General features: G+C 44.6%; 7 protein-coding genes across 7 annotated transcripts; all 7 read right to left on the bottom strand.

Moving 5' to 3' along the window:
• Positions 1 to 92: 92 nt before the first annotated feature.
• TM35_000351780 (putative huntingtin interacting protein (HIP)) lies at positions 93 to 2,696 on the bottom strand (the record flags this gene model as incomplete). The annotated part of the gene is made up of 1 exon (XM_029029231.1): positions 93 to 2,696. One exon carries the CDS (start codon positions 2,694 to 2,696, stop codon positions 93 to 95), a length of 2,604 nt encoding a protein of 867 aa, XP_028879500.1.
• Positions 2,697 to 2,992: 296 nt separating this feature from the next.
• TM35_000351770 (uncharacterized protein) lies at positions 2,993 to 3,586 on the bottom strand (the record flags this gene model as incomplete). Its single annotated transcript, XM_029029230.1, has 1 exon — positions 2,993 to 3,586. The coding sequence occupies one exon, from the start codon at positions 3,584 to 3,586 to the stop codon at positions 2,993 to 2,995; it is 594 nt and encodes a 197-aa protein (XP_028879499.1).
• A 920-nt stretch (positions 3,587 to 4,506) lies between these two features.
• On the bottom strand, positions 4,507 to 5,826 carry TM35_000351760 (EF hand; the record flags this gene model as incomplete). The annotated part of the gene is made up of 1 exon (XM_029029229.1): positions 4,507 to 5,826. One exon carries the CDS (start codon positions 5,824 to 5,826, stop codon positions 4,507 to 4,509), a length of 1,320 nt encoding a protein of 439 aa, XP_028879498.1.
• Positions 5,827 to 6,440: 614 nt separating this feature from the next.
• Positions 6,441 to 10,511, bottom strand: TM35_000351750 (tetratricopeptide repeat protein, predicted; the record flags this gene model as incomplete). Its single annotated transcript, XM_029029228.1, has 1 exon — positions 6,441 to 10,511. The coding sequence occupies one exon, from the start codon at positions 10,509 to 10,511 to the stop codon at positions 6,441 to 6,443; it is 4,071 nt and encodes a 1,356-aa protein (XP_028879497.1).
• A 1,596-nt stretch (positions 10,512 to 12,107) lies between these two features.
• TM35_000351740 (tyrosine phosphatase) lies at positions 12,108 to 12,971 on the bottom strand (the record flags this gene model as incomplete). The annotated part of the gene is made up of 1 exon (XM_029029227.1): positions 12,108 to 12,971. The coding sequence occupies one exon, from the start codon at positions 12,969 to 12,971 to the stop codon at positions 12,108 to 12,110; it is 864 nt and encodes a 287-aa protein (XP_028879496.1).
• Positions 12,972 to 13,616: 645 nt separating this feature from the next.
• TM35_000351730 (uncharacterized protein) lies at positions 13,617 to 15,614 on the bottom strand (the record flags this gene model as incomplete). The annotated part of the gene is made up of 1 exon (XM_029029226.1): positions 13,617 to 15,614. The coding sequence occupies one exon, from the start codon at positions 15,612 to 15,614 to the stop codon at positions 13,617 to 13,619; it is 1,998 nt and encodes a 665-aa protein (XP_028879495.1).
• A 283-nt stretch (positions 15,615 to 15,897) lies between these two features.
• On the bottom strand, positions 15,898 to 19,023 carry TM35_000351720 (uncharacterized protein; the record flags this gene model as incomplete). Its single annotated transcript, XM_029029225.1, has 1 exon — positions 15,898 to 19,023. One exon carries the CDS (start codon positions 19,021 to 19,023, stop codon positions 15,898 to 15,900), a length of 3,126 nt encoding a protein of 1,041 aa, XP_028879494.1.
• Positions 19,024 to 19,177: the final 154 nt, after the last annotated feature.

The following is a 19,177-nucleotide window of genomic DNA, read 5'->3' as shown; positions in this document are numbered from 1 at the left end:
AAAAAAAAAAAAACATTGCCAAAAAAAAAAAGGTATTGAAAAATGTTTCTTTTTGCGCGTCGCTAAATAAAGTTTTCCCCTGAAAAATATACTCAGTTTCCTCTATTCAAGGTACTCTTGAAAAAGCCAAACATAGTTTGGGCTTTTGTTACCACCTGATCCCAATCTACTGCAGAAAAATTGCCCTGTAACTCTTTACCCGCACTTATATCTGCGCTGTTTTGATGAACCATTAGCTGGAAAAGACGTCCAGCTGCAGCTTCTACCTCTGATGATGTCGCACCCGCCGTAGCAACAGTAGAAACAGTGGGAGCAGAAACATTAACATTCCCTGTATTCGAGGGAAAGAGAAATTGCTGTTGTTGCTGCATCCCCTGATTCAGTACTGATTGATCACCGTGGGAGTGACCATGACCTTCTTGCGTGTGTGAGTGGCAGTGTCCTCCCTCTTGACATGGTGAGAACTGCAGTGTCTGATACTCCTTTGCCAAGCGCTGCAGTCTTGCGTTCATTTCTGGCATCCGATATGTTGACGCCAAAAGGTTCTCGCGCATAAGAAAGAAACCTCGCATGTTTTCACTGAATCCAGCATCAAAGAGCGAATATGTTCGTGAACCAAGCATAAAGCACCACGGACATTTTGACGGACACAACACATCATATGATGTAACACCACGTCCAATATATGTCAATTGCCGCAAGAGGGTGAATAAAAAGAAAGCAAAAAAAACGGGAAGCGCAAGTGCCACGTAAATATCTGCAAAACACTGCATCACTTGGCCAACACCATAAGCAGCAATAGTAATTGAACCATTACTACCAATACTACTACTATCGGTAGTATACCCAAACGGTGACGACAAGAAGAAAAAAAGATACAACCATCCTCCAAGGAAAGCTGTATAAAAAATGAGAAACCAGAGGTACACTCTGTGGTTACCACCGCCAATGGTACTTGAGAGCCATGTACAGTAGTGATCAAATCGAAGTACAACACGTCCCAAATGACGACAGCGTTGGGCACGCAGTGGTTTTTTCACCATACAGCGTATATCAATGCCTTGTCGCACATCCTCTGGTGGTAAACCCTTTGAATGAAAGATGGTCTTGTAGATACCCAGACGCTGCGCAGCAGTGGAATCCACCGTGCCTGGGGATTTTAACATCACTGCAAGGGCACAGACAACACTGCCAATGCCACATGTGATTATCCAAGAATTCAAAATAATAGCAACAACCGAAGTTATCTGAGTCCTTCCCCTTACCGCTTGATATATACAGCATAAAGCAAGCACCAATACGTAACCAAAGAAAAGACCAGCAGAGCGTAGCGGCCTCGCGTTTGACCTTTTGGCATCTTTCTGGTTAAAGCCTACGCACCATGAGAGAGAAATGATGAGGATGATAGTAAGAATCCAGAACTTTACTGTTATTGCTGCACATAATGCCATTAAAACATGTGGTAAAACAGCTCCTGCTGCAAAAAATATGACATCCATAGAAGTATTAAGGTTCCACAGTAGTGTTTCATTAGCAGCATCACGCTGTAACATTGATTCGCGTCTTGTAGAGGATGCTTCCCCGTGATAAGCCTTAATCATTGCATAGACCTTCTCCGGGTTACCATTTTTCGGAGTAGCGCTACTTTTTCGTAGTAAGGCGAAAAGATTGCTAAAACGCCGGAGTGATACTCCCGTCGAGCGCACTGATCGTGCACACTCATCTGCCAGTTGAATTGGTGTCACACCAGTAGCGTCTGGTTTATCAGCATTAGCGCCTTTCAATAGAAGGGTGCGCACAAGAGCGGGATCTCCGGCAAGTACCGCACAATGCAGAGGTGTGTATCCATCATGAATTACGACCCCTGTTGATGACGGTTGATTGAGAGGTTTGGCAACAGATCCATTTCCCACATCATTAAACCCAGTAATGGAAATTATATTCTTGGATGTAGTAATATCACCATTAGTTTTAGTAGTAGTATTGGTAGTAGTAGTAGTAGTAGTAGTAGTAGTAGTAGTAGAGTCACCTTCCAACGCGTTTACATTCAGTTCTAGTTGTTCAATAAAGAAGAGTGCGGAGAACTTCGCATCATTTCCCTGCCGGCAGACAGTATGCAGTAGACACTCCTGTGCAGCCCGCACAGGGAGATCGTCTATCCACACATGCAGTGTTTCCAATATAGACGGTAATCGAGCGGCGTGGTGCAGGACGGTGTGCCCCAAGTCATCACGCCGCAGGGGATCGGCTCCACGCAACATTAAAAGTCGAAGCGCATGAACATTGCGCCTGGCGGCGGCAACCATCATTGGTGTTTCACCAGCAGCATTACGGCTGTTGATATCTGCTCCATTATCGATGAGGAATGCGATAATTAGTTGGTTCGGGCAGTCCGGTACAAGCGGGTAGTCATCCTCCTCTTCTTCTTCGCGGCTAGACTCAACTCTCGCGACCGCTACGTGAAGAGGCGTAGCTCCATTTTTGTCTCGTACGTTCACGTCAACACCAGCAAGAAGAAACGCAACAATTGAAGGAAACCCATCATCACGACGTAGTGCTTCATGAAGCGTACGTCCACCGAGTCGTGTCGTGAACGGGTTAATAGATGACGATTTCTTTGATGTTGCCGTCGCCGCAGGGACCTCCTGTTCCAGATAGTACGAGAGAGGTAGAGGTTGGCCACCCCGTGCCGCCATTCTCTGGCTAAAAACTTGCATTACTATTTTTTTCTATCCCACTTCTTACCACCCCTATCTAACTGTGCACTTATATGTTTGTATCCTTACTTCCTTTTCTTTTTTTTTTTTGACACAAAAAACGGAAAGAGTACTTCGAGAGGAAGTTTATAGATCAAGTGACAATTCAAAAATAGCAGAATAAAGGAACTTCACGACAAGTCATATTTTGACCACTTACTTCTTTCATATATATATATATATATATATATATATATATATAATCACTTGTTTTTTTTTTTGCGTTACACCACGCTTTATGTCGTCGAACCACTATGCTGTGAAACAGCCTCTAGTAGTACACACACCTTAGTTTTTGCAGCATCTAGCGCATGCTGCTGTACACTCAACGCCTTCTGGGCAGCTACAACAGCCCGCTGCAAGGCTGCCTCATCTAACGGTTGTTCCTCGTTCTCGTTCGCAGATGAAACAGCACTGGGGGCCGAAACCGTCTGGCTGGTGCCCACTGTTTCGTTCGTCTCAGACCGTTTCTCCTTTGCCGTCTGCAGTGCCTGCTTTGCACGCCACACATCCCGTGCCGCCCCCATTGTGGCGAGAAATGTGGGAAGAAGGATGTGATAAAGCCCGTGTTCTGCACCCAGTGGCTGTAGTGGACCATCCACCAGTATTCGTTGCAGTCGAACAATATCTTCGTCATGGTCTTGTTTTTTCTTTTCAGTACTACTACTGCTACTAGTAGTAGTAGTAGTAGTAGTAGTAGTACTCTTCACCTCTTCAACATCTCGAGACCTTTTTCTCTTCTCCTGTAGCGATGATGATGCTGTGGTTTCACCAATAAGGAAAGGAGCCTTTTCCACAGCCGCAAGCAAAAACTCTTCAAAAGACCCCATTACAGTACCCGTAATGGAGAAACAACAACAGCTCCCGTGGCACCACTGGACCTTTGTTCCACCTTGAATATATTACCTACATACGTGCGAAACAAAAAAAAACAAAATAAAATAAAATATGAGAAATTAGGCCGTGAATGCAGAAAAAAGAAAAAAAAAAACGCCACAGGAAACTTTAACACGTACCGGATTTGGATTAAGATAAAAAGAAGATAATTCAACACATAACGAAAAGAAAGAAAAACCATGATGGACATTAAACACCATTAATGTGTCAAATGACCGCGAAACAAAAAATAACAGCCAACAGTTTGATTTTCCTTTTCCTTTTTCTTCGTGAAAAAAAAATTGGCACTAATATGCAGAACTAACCATCTCTAATCACAGAATAAGTATTTTTTTCTGGGAGCCGAAGCCCATACACGAATTACCCATTAGGAGATGCATAAAAATGGCATTTTGAATAGCATTTGCGTCTTACATGGGGAACGACTCATTTAGTCAGAGAGACTTTTCCCACACCACTACATTCTCCACACTTCCACCAGAAGGATATCGAAGGGAGAGGCTTCTCCATCTTCTTCTGTTGGCGTTCTTTTCATTACTCTTACCGACATTATTATTTTTATTGGTATGATTACAGTTATTTCATGAAGATATAGAAGTAGGCATGAGTAACATAAAAATGTAATGTGCCTCCCCAACCACGTCATCTACTTCCTCAGCAGTCCTGAGAAGAGCAAGAAGAAATATGCAGGTACACCCAGCCGTGGGCTGCATATTAGTAGTAGTAGTATTAGTAGTAGTAACGCCACCGTGTCACACTACAATGTCCCATAATATAGATAAAGGAAAAGACAAGAAGAAAAAAAAAATAATAAAATAAAACCTAGAAATGTCATGTGAATTAATCTAGTGCTTCACATAACGGAACACTCCCTTTTTATCTTCCCCTCACACTCCACTTCGGAAGATAATGGAGTTTCATACATCGCAGGCTCTCCATTACCATAAGGATTTGTATACTGTTGATATGGTTGTACTTGCATCGGTTGTGGCGGTGGTGGTGGTGGTGGTTGCTGTAATTGTGGTCGTTGTTGCTTTTTTTTTGGCTCCATATTTGATTTGGTTTTCCCGTTATTCTCATTAATCCCCCACAAGCGTTGACATATTAAGAGGAATTCGTGAAGATTGATAACCCCGCCAAGAGATCTATCACACGACCTAAAGAGTTCCCACGCCTCGTAGTGATTTTCAGCATAATTGTTATTGAGGCACAACTCCCGAAAGGCCTCCCACGACAACAGACCACTCTGGTTCATGTGACTACGGTACTGCAGCACCACTTGTGTGTATTGATACTGTGAAAGGCCATAGAGTGCATCTGGGTTGGGGTGATGACTTCCCAGCCACTTGCGAAGATCAGCAAACATAATACCACCGCTCTCATCGCAACCCATCTCAGAGAGCATATGATCAATGTCCTCCTCTCGGTTCACGTAATTGAGAGAAAACGCAAGTTGCCGCAACTGCGCCCGGGTCAGAAATCCCCTCCCCTCTGTGTCAAAGTGTACAAATACACTCATAATTTGATCGTACTCCTCCTGTGTGAGTCCGTAATCCTCCCAGTTGCCGCTACCACTTGGCTGAATCGCCGGTACGACCTGATCGCGCTCCGTACAACTTGCCGGTGGCGACTCCACCTCCCCAAAATTCCTTAGCAATTCACTGCTGGGACCTCCAACTTCCAACGAGATATTTTCCCCTACTCTCAATGAACTCTTTCCTTCAGCTCCTAATGAACTATTTTCTCCAGCTCTCAACGAACTATTTTCTTCCATTATCTTTGCCTCGCACACATGGCGCCCACTCTGTTCGCGGGACCCCTGCCATCCGCAACGGCTGCACCGCACATTCACTGCAAGCGATTTATTCACAAGAAGTCGGTTGGGACTATCACTACCTAACAACATGCAGCGGCATGTGGGGCACAAAACACCCCTCATATCATCGTTGTCATTACCACTGGCACTCTTTCCATCATTGCTATTGCTATTGGTACAATCACAAGAGGAGGAAGTGGAAGGACAGCGGGACTTGTAGTCAAGTAAGCATACTTTACAAAAGATATGACCGCATGGTTGTAGTTCTACTGGTGTGTCCCATGAATCTCCACACAGACGGCACACAATCACCGGCTCTACTTCTTCACATTTACTAAACTGTCGACATTGAGGCATACGACAGTAAACAAATATTTTTTTTTTTTTTTTTTGAGTGCGTGTGCGTTTTTTTTCTTTTTCGTTACCTTTCATTAGTGAAGGAGGGGGGGGGGGAATTGTGATTGACGCAGGCAAGGGAAACAATAAAAATAATAATAATAACAATAACAATAATAATAGGCATAGAAACCAGACCATAAGTATTTCTGTACATAAGATCTAAAGACCACACAATTTAAAACAGACACAGGCATAGTGATATGCACATAGAGAAATGAAGAAAGCGAGAAATAGATAGAGAATTATATCCACACGAGGGCACATTCCGTTGGTAATGAAGGTGGAGAAGTAAAGAAAAAAAAAAAAAAAACGACGAGTGAAATGCAAATAAAGTCAAATCACAAAGGAGAGAGACACAGAGAACAAAAAAAGAAGAAAGAAAAACAGAAAAAAAAAAAAATTGCACTACAGAAATAAACAAAATAAATAAGACATACATATGTAAGAATGTATATCTGCTCTACAAGATCTCCCAATTCCTTTTTTTCCCTTCTCTACAAACACCCACTGTGGTTTATATCTCTTACATTCGTGACGTCCAAACTTTTTTTTTTCTTCCCATGTGAGCCCCATCAAGGGCGCAGAAGACTGTGGCAGACATTCACAACCTCATTGATTTTGGGATACTTAGGGTGTGCGTCCAGTACTTTACGACAAACATCGATTGCAGGCACAAATTTTCCTGACTTCATAAGATGAAAAGCTAGTTTGTAGCCAACTGACGGATCCCGCTCCCGTGACAGACTCCATGCATTCTCATAACACTTAGCCGCCTCACTGTAATTTGTTTCTTTCTCATACACAGCACCTAACATAAGCCACGCCTGGGCACAACTCTTATCTAATTCAATAACCTTTTGCAGTAGAGACTGGGAAGATTTAAAGTCTTTCTTCTGCATATCTATATGTGCACTCAGCAAGCGAGCACGGTGCACAGTGTCGCTTGTGGCAGGTTCAAATGGTAGAAAAATAATGGAGCTAAGCTCAGCAACTGCCTTCTTTTCCAATCCACTGATAAAATATGCTATGGCCAGACCCAGACGAGCAGGGAGATTCAACTTTCCTGTATTTAATGTTTGCTCCTTCATAGAATTCAATAATTTTTCATCTTCATCCTTTTCATCTCCCTTATTTTCATTCTTTGTAACTTGTTTCCCAATTTGTTGTTCCATCATCTCAGCAGAAGCGCAGAGACGTGTAAACTCCTTTACAGCACGTTCCACCAGAGTTCGTTTTTTCGTCGCCAACCAGCAGTACCCTTGAAGAATGTCTCGAGACTCCCCATGTGGCATTTGCAACAACAAACGTTCTGCAATTTTGACATTTTCATTCCTATCATCTTCCCGTAGTGTGGTATCCATCCACAGTTCTTCATTTGTTGGGACGAGATACATTTCAATCATATTTGCCAACGCCGGCTCACTCCATGGTGTATCATCAGCAGGCAGCCGCGCAGCATTAAATGCACGAAGGGCCTCTGTATTTTCACCGCAATAGCGATGGTACAAACCACGTGCAAAACTAAGTCCAGGTGGTGGATTTTGACCCATCGGGACGAGACCTGATGCCCGTTCCAATACTTTTTCTGCATCACTGAGTCGACCAGCGTGCCGCAGCAACCGCACATACTGCACCAACGCCTCATAATTCTCTGGTGTCTTCTCTAATAACTGATTAAAACTGTGTGCAGCGTCTTCAAAGCGGTTACGGCGTACCATGAGATCAGCAAGGATTACAACAGCCTCCTCACATGCAGGATTGATACGAAGTATAGAATTACATTGTTCCTCACATGCGTTAACATCACCGCTATTAAGCAAGAGTCGAGCACCTGCTAACATCACTACCTCATTTGACTCATCATACAACCGTGCCTCTTGGTAACACTCCTTTGCACGCTGTACATCTCCAATAGAAGCATAATAGTTACCAAGTTCTAGCGCAATTGTTGCGGCAACAACTTTCTGTTGGTAGAGTGTTTCACGTGTTTCATTACGCATCATGTAATGTAAGACATGTTCTTGAAAGCTACGTGCTTTTATTAATGCTTCCGCTGCAAGTTGAGGCTTCTGACACCCGCGATGTATCTTGCACATGAGTAGTGAACAATTAACCCGTTCAATGGCCTTCTCTATTTCTTCACTCACATCAGGTTCACCTTTCCACGCTGGTGACTCGCTCAACACCGCAATGGCACGATCTGCTGCCCCAAGATGCCAGTAGAGTGTCGCAAGATCAGCACGAACGGCGAATTTCGTTCCATCTGCAGCGACAGCATCACGGTAGTAACAAATAGCACGTTGATAGTCATGTGTTGATACAAGTGCCCGTCCAATACGAACTGCCAACTCACCATTATTGGGATCCATAGCTTTTGCTTTTTCGTATGCAGCGATAGCTTTCTCGGGTTCCTGAATATTGGTATATGCCTCACCAAGTTCAAGAAAGCTCTGTGGCGTTGGGACCTCTTCCACAAGTTGCTCAAAGCACTCAGCGTACATACGTCGGTTTTGCCTGTGAATAAGATAAAGATTTGCCATACGCATTTTAGCCGCAATAAAAAATTCACTTCTAGGTGGAACTTGTTTGAGGATTTCAATAGCTTTATCAACATCTGTTCGGGCGGCTATCATCGCACTCGCAATTGATATGCGACCAGCTTGTGTAGTATCTTTAAATAAAGCTGTTGCTTCAGCTATAGTCGCACGTGCTTCATCTGCATCGTGCAGCTTAAGATAAGTTTGCGCCAATTGTAAGTACAAACTCACGTGGTCCTGTATGCTCAGTGGTTGTAGAGGACGTCCTTTATTAGTGACACGAGACTTATCCTTGGTAAGTTTTAGCGCCAACTGTAATGCCTCTAATGCTTCTTGCTGTTTATTCATCATTCCAAGTACAATACCATGAAGAAGGTTATATTGTGGTTGATCTTTCACTTCAAAATCAAGAGTTAATGCTTGTTCTAGAGCCTGGTTAGCCATTTTTGCATTTCCAATGTATTGACATATTTGCGCAGATAAAAGAAATGCCTCTGGAAGTGTATGTTCATGCCGAATGCTAGTCGTTATCATTGTTTGTGCCTTATTTAAGTCCCCAGCAACGAAATATATCTTGGAAAGAAGAAGTTGAGCTTCTAAACAACCAGGAACATGTCGAAGTAAAAGTTCAAGATGTCGTTTACATTTCTCTGCGATAGGATCCACTTTCTGTATGGTTGGATCTGGTGGTTCTGTACGGCAGTGTTGCATATACTCTTTCGCTACATCTAGCATTAATGGTGGATTAAGTTTGATATAGAGTTCCATACCGTTTGGATGTGCACCCACATCATGTTTTATAGCTTCTGCTGCTTGGTCTAGGAATAATAATGTTTTTGGTTGATTTTTTTGACGTCGCCACTGCAACATTGCATTAAGTAAACTTAACTCTGCATTACGCTGATTTGGTGCCTGAATTTCATTAGGAAATTCAATTTGATGTGATGCCTCATCTAAATTTCCAGTAAGTATGAGACACCTAACAAGACCTAAAAGTGCGCTTATACTACTATCAGAGGTGGATGAAGCTTTCTTAAAAGTTGCAATAGCTGCTTTATAGTCTCCACGCAGCATTTGCTGATATCCCACTTCAGCAAGGTAGTCACCCTTATGGGGTGCCATGCGGTGAGCAGCTTCTGCAAATTGCATTGTAACACTCAGCAGGGGTAAGTGAGAGCCACCAAGACGTGAAAAACACTGTGCGTATTCAAAAAGGAGTAATGCATTCTTTGGTTCCTTTTCTTGTACCGCCTCAAGAAGTCGGGGCAACTGCGCCGCGGCGTCTTCATATCGAGCATCTTTTACCAAAAGAAAAAGTGTATTTAGGGCTAGTGCCTCTAAGTTTGTTTTATCCTTTGCCAAAATACGTTTTGTTGTTTCCCAGCACTGTTCCCAATCCTCTGCTTTCATGAGGTGCCTCGCCTTTACGATGAGTGCTGGGGTAAAATTTGGGTGGCTAACAATGAGTCTATTAAGTAGCTGTTGTGCGGGTGAGAACTGAAACTTGCGCTCGTAGAACGCAACGCATCCCATGGTGGCGTCCAGATCCACGCCATGCCCGCTCTCTTCTTCTTCAGTCATTGCCTGTCGGAAGAGTGTGCCACACCGCTCAAGAAAAGCGCCGCGGCCGGTGCTGAGATCGACCCACGCCCGCACCACCGCGAGACTCGTGCAGGCATCGCGTCCCTCCGCCCCCGCGGCGTCGGGGAGGCGCGCAAGAACCTCGCGGGCTCCGGCGGTGTCCCCCGCGGCCCACGCGAGCGCCGCCGCCTGCACCCACGCGCTTGTCTCCCCCGCGCTGGGGCCATCGGCGAGTGTCCGCTCCGCCGCCGCGAGGCCGGCCGCGTCTTTGGTCCGCCGGTAGAGCAGTACGAGGCCCATCGCTGCCGGCACCGCCGTCTCCCGCCGCTGTTCGGCCGCCTTGTACTCACGCAGCGCCTCGTTCGCCTGGCCCTGCTGGTCGTAGCACAGACCACGCCACACACGGAAGATCCAGCTGTCCGTCGTCTTGATAGTGTCGCTGCACACAACTTCCGCATGCCGCCACAGCTTCTCGCGCACGTAGAACATCATAAGCGCATAGTTGTTGCGCAGTATAGACGACATTCTCACACAAACTTTCTATTAACAGTCTCTGTTTACCCCCACTTGTTTCTACTCTGTATATATATATATATATATATATATACTACCTATGTGTATGCAAAAAAGTGAAAAAGAACTGTATCACCTAGGCTAGATAAAATGTTATGAGTAATCCCCTTTTCCTAGTTTGCTTGTTTGTTTTCGTCGCGGTGAAATCAAGTCAAAATATTGAAACAGTAAGTTAAAAAAGTAGAGGTTTCTCTTTCGTTTTTTTTTGTTTTTTTACGAAAAAAGGGAGTTCCGACAACGCCAGAGAAAACACACAGTAGAGAAGAGTCACAGCAAGTTTTTATTACCCACACTCTGCTGGGATACTTCTTAACACAGCAGTACACTGTAGGACAGTATACCACTTACATTTTATCTTCATATCTAATAATAATAATAATAATAATAATAATAAACAAAGACAATAAATGAGTACATAATATCCAATAACCAAACCCATTCTGTATGTATTTCCTTCAATTCAATAAGCTCACTCCCACTTTCAGAGGAAAATGTTTCTCTGCGCCTCCTCGTTTCCTCCTTTACTAAGCAATCCTGCATGAAAACCCCCTTGAAAATCGCCTAGAGTTGTTCAATAAGAACAATTTGAAAGCTATAAAGGAAAATCTTCGAAAGTTCAGTTGCTTCAAAGTTGCGGACAATCAAACTGGAACTGTACTCACATCTTTCTCTTACCCAATGTTCATAAGTGTCATGTCAACTCTTGTCATCTCCATGGGATTTTGTCGTACTCCTGTCGCACTATTGTGGCAGGTTTTTTTTTTTTTTTTTAGGAAACTTCCAGATATTACACGTCGTTTTAAGAAACACTTGCAATATTCCTATGGGTCATAAGGAAACTTTACAATCACTGAAACGAATGTGTACCAATCTAGGTCCTATTAGTATCTTACAGTCAACTGAAGACTGCAAAGAAAACATCTCTTGAACGATATGGCATCAATAAAAGTTCATATTTAACGTTTATAAGTATATCCCATGTAAAGTGGGACGCGGAGAACACGCTAGTATGACGTAACATGTGTATTTTCACCTTTTGTGTTTGTTAGTCATTTTTAGTGCACAAGCACTGGAAAAGGTAGTTAAAAGGCACGTGTACATGCACTCACTCGCATCCTTTTACTTTACATTTACAAACCAGAGGAACATCTTTATTTTATCAACTGAAGTCAGAAATGAAAATTAACAAAAAAAAAGGGCAGTTGAGAAAGGAAAAAAAAAAAATGTCAAAGATTCATCCAGTAACTCAGGATTCCCCCCTACATCAGAGCCAAGGAAGAAGAAAAAAAAAAAAAAAAATGGGAGTGGCCTCCGCTGCGACGGACCTGCTACTGACATATGTGTAACACATAGAGAAAATAACGGAACTAAAAAAGTGACACCCACAGCCATGTCTTAGAAAGATTCAAATGAAAAGGCAATATCCCCCCATTTTTTTTTTTCTACTTTTCCTGGAGAGAAGCGAACAATTTGACACGTATATACAAAAAGAAGCATGGTGCATCATAATAATGAGTAATATCGCCCTAAAATCGAGAACTAGACAAACTATTTTTGACTTTTCTTGCTTTCACCGAGTTCCTTCCGCGACACCGTAGTGGTCTCCTTCACTTTTGGTGCGCTGTTGTTACCGTCAATATGACCGCTCGCGCGGTGGGATGTCGTTGTGGCTGCAGTAGCGGCTGGGGGAGCAGTAACAGGAGCTGATTTTATTGTTGATATAGCAGCATCAGCGTCTTTGTTGCTATGCACCGCAACATTCTTTTTTCCAGGTTGCTCTACCGGTGTCTTTATTATATCTGGTTGCTGCGCCGCAGGAGGGGTTGGTGGTGATACCAGGCTCCAACCGAGCTGCCGTGATTCTGCCTCCAACAACTCCCGTTCGCTCTCAACGACAGTAACAATGGGCGTAATGCATACCCACTCCGCCACATACGGCGGAGCCACGCGCACGATAGGATGATAAAGCTCCACATACTGTTGATCTCCCATGCGCACCTTGTCTCCGGCAAAGCTGCGATACTCTTGAAAAATTGACACAAGGGACCACCCTTGCAATAATCGCAGACATCCAACAACAGTTCCTGTTCGGTGTTTGCCTTTATTGCAATGAATGAGAACTGGGTGTATTCTTGTGTCAATAAGAGCAGTAAGGATCCGGTGCATTAATGATTCTGATATATCCATGAAGGGTTCTTTGTTGCCTTCAGTTGGGAATCGAAGAATATTGATACCATTTTCTTCGCAAAACTTTACGTTACTTTCTGCATATTCTTCTGGACAAAGATAGAGAATGGTGCGAAGCCGTAGAGCACGAATAAAGCGGTAGTTCTTTTTCGTTGGGTACCCGGAGCGGTAAACGCCTGGACATACCATGGCAAAGTTAATAGATGGTACAAGTGGCTCCTGCATCGTCAGTGCTGTCTACCAATAGAAAAGCGAGGAAGATGTTGTTGCTTCTAAGAAGTACAATACCGAGGCTTACGCGCGTCTCACCCTCTCGTAAGACAGGTCCAGAAAACGCGGAACAAATAATAACTCTGAGTGAGGAAGCACCCTGCTTACTTGGAATATATAGAGTTTGTATAAACTCCACCCCACGTGAGGTCTTTTTGTTGGTGTTGTTGTTCGTTATCTATTCCTTTCTTTACGAGAGTTCTACCCCTTTTAAATTCCCTTCTACTCATGCACTGCAACAAGGGCTCGAGTGGTGAGATGTGGATACACGTGCGTCTCTCCCCGCAAGTGATTCGCTGTAAATATATGTAGATTCTTCTTTGCTCTGTATCGGGCACAGCAGAGTCCACACGTCACCACCCCTACAAGAAAAGGCTTCCAGTAAAATACAAAAAAAAAAGAAATGAAATATACATTAGGAAAAGTAAAACATAGACACACATACAGAGGAGAAAAAGAAAAAGAGGGAGAGACAAAAAACGAGATCTTGATGGCGCAAAGCCAAAAAAAAAAAAAAAAAACGGTAATCGCGAAAACAATAAAAAAAAAAAAACAGATCGATATAGAAATAAAAAAAAAAAAACATAATAATATGCTTCCTCACCACGATGATAGAGAACGAGGTGATTTCAGAGCGGAGGGAAGCTGTCTCACCGACCGCTCAGCATCCAAAATCCGTACGTGTGGTGAGCATGAGGCGCTAGAACTCTTCAGATCATCCTGCTGCCACACCATAAAACGGCCCCCAGAACCAGCCAACCTCTTTACCCTCGGTGTTTCATGCTCAACCTTAGCAGTGGAGATGGGATACATTACATCATCTGGTGATGAGGCAAAACGCGTTGCTAACGATATTTCCATCTCAAGAGGTTTGCGGGCCATTGGTGACCACTCGAGTGTGGTAAAGGTTTGGGGGCGCAGTTCCACAGGAGTGGGATCAACGTGCCGTCGGAGTGCAGTAGTGGAGTAGAGAGGCGGTGGAGAAACAGAAGATGCGGGGTAGAGTGGTGGATTGCAAGATGAAACCGGTTCCACCACACGAGACGGTGGTGGGAGCAACCCTGCATCAAACCGGGAAAGTAGCGCCCGACGCTCTGCAGCAAAGAGACGCTCCACTTCATCGAGGCTCGTGAGTTCAACGTCGTCTATTTTATCTAACTCCCGGCTGTTAAGAGCGTGAATGAACCCAATGATATTTTCCTCAGTGTCTCCATTCCCTCTAGTCTCAAGTATCCATCGTCGCAGCAAATCCAAATCGATTTCTGCTGTTACTGCCAGACGTTGAGTGTATTTATCAATGAGAATCACAGGACAGGTATACAGTACATGGCATATAAGTGCATGTAATTTTGCTCTGGTCTTACGTCGCTCATCCTGAAGTCTTTCCACATCATGAGGGAATGGGTTCAGCGTGAGCCTTGATGAAGCAACTCTCAAGGGATCGAGCTGAAACAGAGTAATTGCCAGTGCTTCACTACGATCTCGGGATGCACACTCACGCCTTGTACGTCTCCAGGAACGACATAGAGCAGATTTCCAAATAATCCATGCCTCTTCATCTTGGCATTGCGCTTCACGCCACGCCAACAACCAAGGAAGATCATATTCCTTTGTCGCAGATGACTGAACTGATTCACTAATGCAAATCTTTGACTTCCATTCTCTTGTTAGGGAATGAAAAAGAAATTTCTGCACAATACTTTCAAGAACGGAGATTACATGAGCAAAAAGATCATCTAAGGCATCGTCCACGTCAACATGTGGTCTATTATTACATCCTTTCTCCTTTTCACCGGAAGAACCAGTTCTCCCCGCATCCCCATCCCTGTTATGAGATAGCTTCTCTAAAAGCCTCAGTAAATTATCTCGAATCACAGAAGGATTATTGGAACCAACCACATCATCACTTCCCACAATACCCGTGGCAACGGCAGTAGTTGTAGAGAAATCATTCACTCGACCCTGTGGAGAATAAAACAATTTATCACGAGGATGATGGTGAACTGGGGACTTTGTACAGCCAATAACATCTATGTCATCCCCAACAGCAGTCACCGTGCTTGACACAAATGGTGAGGGCGATCTGCCAGCTATTGTTCCATCCACTCCAACCCCAGAGCACAACCGAGGCAAACCACGGCCATTCAACTTCCCTAACTCCCACGATAAAGAAGGTACATGATTTTTCTTCTCAGCTAAAGAAGATTCTGGCTGTGCCTCATCCTCTCCAGCCACGAACACCACCGGAGGTGAATCCTTCATATTCTTCAATCCAGGCGGCGGTGGTTGTGGCTGTGGTGGGTTTACCGTCTCCTTCACTCCTACAACTGCTCCCTCTGCTGCTGCTGGTAGAGGTGCCGGTGCCTTCTTCAATCCAGGTGGTGGTGGTGGTGGTGGGTTTACCGTCTCCTTCACTCCTACAACTGCTCCCTCTGCTGCTGGTGGTAGAGGTGCCGGTGCCTTCTTCAATCCAGGCGGTGGTGGTGGTGGTGGGTTTACCGTCTCCTTCACTCCTACAACTGCTCCCTCTGCTGCTGGTGGTAGAGGTGCCGGTGCCTTCTTCAATCCAGGCGGCGGTGGTGGCGGTGGTGGTGGCATGTTTTTATTTTTTCACACCGACGCCCCTCTCCTCTTGAAGAATATGCTGCCCACCTGTCTGATATTTTAAAAGTTCAAACAAAATTTGATGTGCAAAGTGAGACAGAAAAAAAGAAACCAATTTGATGCTTCAAATTATCAATTTATCACAAACAATAGTACCAGTAGCAAAAGGCAATAATACCATAAGTATCTGCAAAGAAGATGACACAACTTGCCTGTACATCGACGGAAATATATTACAGACAACAAGACTCATATCTTTTTTTCTTTTTTTTTCTTTTCATTGAAAGAAGTCTTCCAGTCGATTGCACCCACTTTCACTGCCCGGTGGTGCACTGGGCTTTGGCACTGCAAAAGCAAACAAATCATCCATAACATTACCACCTCCAGGAGGGACCCCGACACTGCAACTGACAGCAGAACTTTGGTGGTTTTGTGACCCGGAGCTGTTACCTAATGCACCCGAAGTAACCATTTGATGCTGAAAAGAATGTTGAGGGGGAGGAAATACATCCGGTAGTGGCGGCAATTCCGGTGCACGCGTTACTTCATCCATTGAAAATGGAAGCGGTTGAGCCTCAAATAGAACATCACTTACATTGCCCACAGTACCAGATTCCCATGGAGGACAAGACGATAGCAGTGGTTCCTGTTTTTGTAGCTGCAGCTGCAACTGAGGTTGAAGCTGAGGTTGAGGCAGAGGCAGTGGAAGAGGTTGGGGTTGGGGTTGGGGTTCAGACTGGGGCTGAGGCATACATAGCATTAATTGACGCTTACTCTCGATAGACGGCAAGATACTTGGATCGGCCACGAATAACATTCCAAACTCCACGTATCTTTCCAGTTGCACCCTGGATAATACCTGCATCGTGTCACCGCATATTCCTGTTGTGTATACATTTTCCTTAGTGGGGTTCAGAAGCACATGATAACGTCCAAACTGGTGTATAATGTCCAAAGGTAGACGCCGACATACTACAGATGATGTAGACTCATTAATACCACCTATGGCACGACGTGGTACATCGGTCTCATCTACATCTCCCGCACAAGCCATGGATGGTCCATAAAGGTCGTCCTCAACATCATAAACATAGGTTGATAATACACTAGGTGACATCGCCAACGTTCCTTGATCTTGCTGCTGCGTTGGCACAAACGTAGCGGCGATAGCAGTCCTATTCTTGAACTCCTTACTCAGTGTTGCGGGTTTGCTGGGGTCTTTCTCATAATTTGTCTTGTTAGCGAAACTACCATAAGCCTGAACGAATGTCTGAATAGGGATTCTGTGGTGGTGCACCACAAGACTGTTCTTCACTGCCTTTGTTGCCTTTGAAAAAAGAGAACGCATCAGTCCTTTGTTGGAGTTGGTACCACTGCTGCTCCCTACGCCACCTCTGCTATTCCCAGTAGCTGCTGTCATCGCGACGGTAGAACCACCACTACCCAGGCAATTTATACCAACACCTTCACTTAGTCGTAATACATCATTCCCCTCCAGATCGTTGTATAGTTCTGGAAAGCGTCGTACACTGCGAATGTAAAAAAGACATAACATTCCAACCATACGTTGGTTAGAGAGATAATAATGCGTAGCCAGGGTCTCTTTTCCAGCCAACGTGGATGCGGTGGCATCTCGCTCAAGAGACCGCAAGCGGCTACGAACAAACTCCCCAAGAAGAGATCGCAGAATACCGAGTGTTTCAAGCGATAACACAGCGCTTTCCCAGTGACGGTACATTCGTGTACCGACGATGCAGCGAGCGAGAGAGATGTTATTGTCAAGGTTACCTGGTAAAAAACGTGTGTAATCAATGACGAAGGCTGCACCGCCCTGCATCCGTGATACACAATTAGTACCACCACTAACACTACTATTGTTCATGCTGCTGTTGCTACCTTGAGCCAACAAACCTTTTCGATAATTTCCAACAAGACGGTGCACGTTGTACTCAAGGAATGCGACATGTAGCTCTTCCACAGTAGATAAGGAAGAAAATAATGTAGACGTGGTAGAGCACAGTGAAAACCCACCAAATGATTGCCCCACTGCTGAACCTAGTGTTCCGTGAAACATCTGACGCTGTTCCTTCGAGACCATCCGCTTCATCGCATCTTTCAATTTCTCGCTAGGTGGCACCAAATCCAGCGCTGTAAAGGACAAACGATCTGTATCACATGGTGAGACACCAACCACACCTGTGCGTCCATCGGCGAACCAAATACGGCACTCCTCACCCTCACCAGGTTTCTCCTCACCTGCTCGTCCTCCTCCTCCTGCTGCTCCTGAGGTTTTACCACGTCGTTGACAATTAGAAGTACTACTGCGCAGCATGAGTCCCGGTACCACATCTGATGTAGAGCCCAATATAAATCCAGAATCACCAAGTGACTCAAGGACGTCACACGCTTCAGGGGGTAAATATGGAACTATCGGTAGGGACCATACAAATGGAAGAAGCATTGCTTGAACACTCACAACACATGCTGAAGCGTGCTGTGGGGTTGCCCCGATAAAGACGACCTTTTTCTCTTGTAAGAGAATAGAATAAATGACACGAAGGGCATCGTATGAAAAACTCATAAGTAGAACAGAGAGTGGAACATCGACAAATGGACACCGAAGGTCATCTGGACGAGTGATAGCAATATCGTTCCCTGGAAAATGCAAGTAAAACTTTCCATTTCCAGATGTTTTATTCACTGTACTTTCCACATCCACAAGGGCAGAAAGAGGCGACATGGCATTCATAAACACCGCAGAAACTTTTCTTCTATCCTCGTGTTTTACCCCAAGGAGGTTACTGTCTACCTCCCTTGCTGTGCGAAGAACTTGTGGAAGCGTCTCCAGAACCACCATACGCAGCATGTTAAACAGAGGAAGCGTGGAGAATGCAGCGAGGAGCAAACCCCCACCCTCGTGACCAAGTCCAATAAACTGGACGAAACCGTACATATACCCCTCGTCTCCTGCGACATCACCATTACCACCTTGACCACTACCATCAGTAGCAGCAGTATCCTTCCACCAACGATTTCTAAGGCTATTGTAGATCACCACATCCATCGGTGTGCCATTTCTCGCACAACGCACGCATTCAGAGGTGAAGCGGCGTGAGGGCACCTGGACATAAAGGCCCTCCTCTGCTACAAGGGATGTAACGCTACCCAAATGGACATCAATTTGCCTAGACGCAGTTTGATGGCCGAACGAATCAACCTGCCTCACCAACAACCTCGCACAAAAATATTCCATTAATGAAGAAAGAGGAGTATGTTGATCAATAACACTTCCTTCCTCCTCTGCAGCACAATCACGGCTGCCACTGCTCTTCTTTTTCTCCGTTAAAACGGCAATAGGTTCAAGACAGGCACGTGGAAACAATACCCCCACCCCCACCGTCATCCCCACAATCACCAGAACTTTGGAATCAAACACGGTGCAAAGACACTGTGTGTGCCAAGGTAGAAGACTTCATTTTCAATATACTATAACTAATAAAGAGAAAGAAGCAAAAAGAGAAAAAAAAACCTCAGATGGTAAAGAGAGGGATTTACAA

This window comes from Trypanosoma theileri (genome assembly GCF_002087225.1).
Source record: "Trypanosoma theileri isolate Edinburgh chromosome Unknown TM35_Tth_35_V1, whole genome shotgun sequence".
In the NCBI taxonomy this organism is placed as follows: domain Eukaryota; phylum Euglenozoa; class Kinetoplastea; order Trypanosomatida; family Trypanosomatidae; genus Trypanosoma; species Trypanosoma theileri.
The sequence above is the reverse complement of the archived record's forward strand: the minus strand, read 5'-3'. Positions and strand labels throughout refer to the sequence as shown.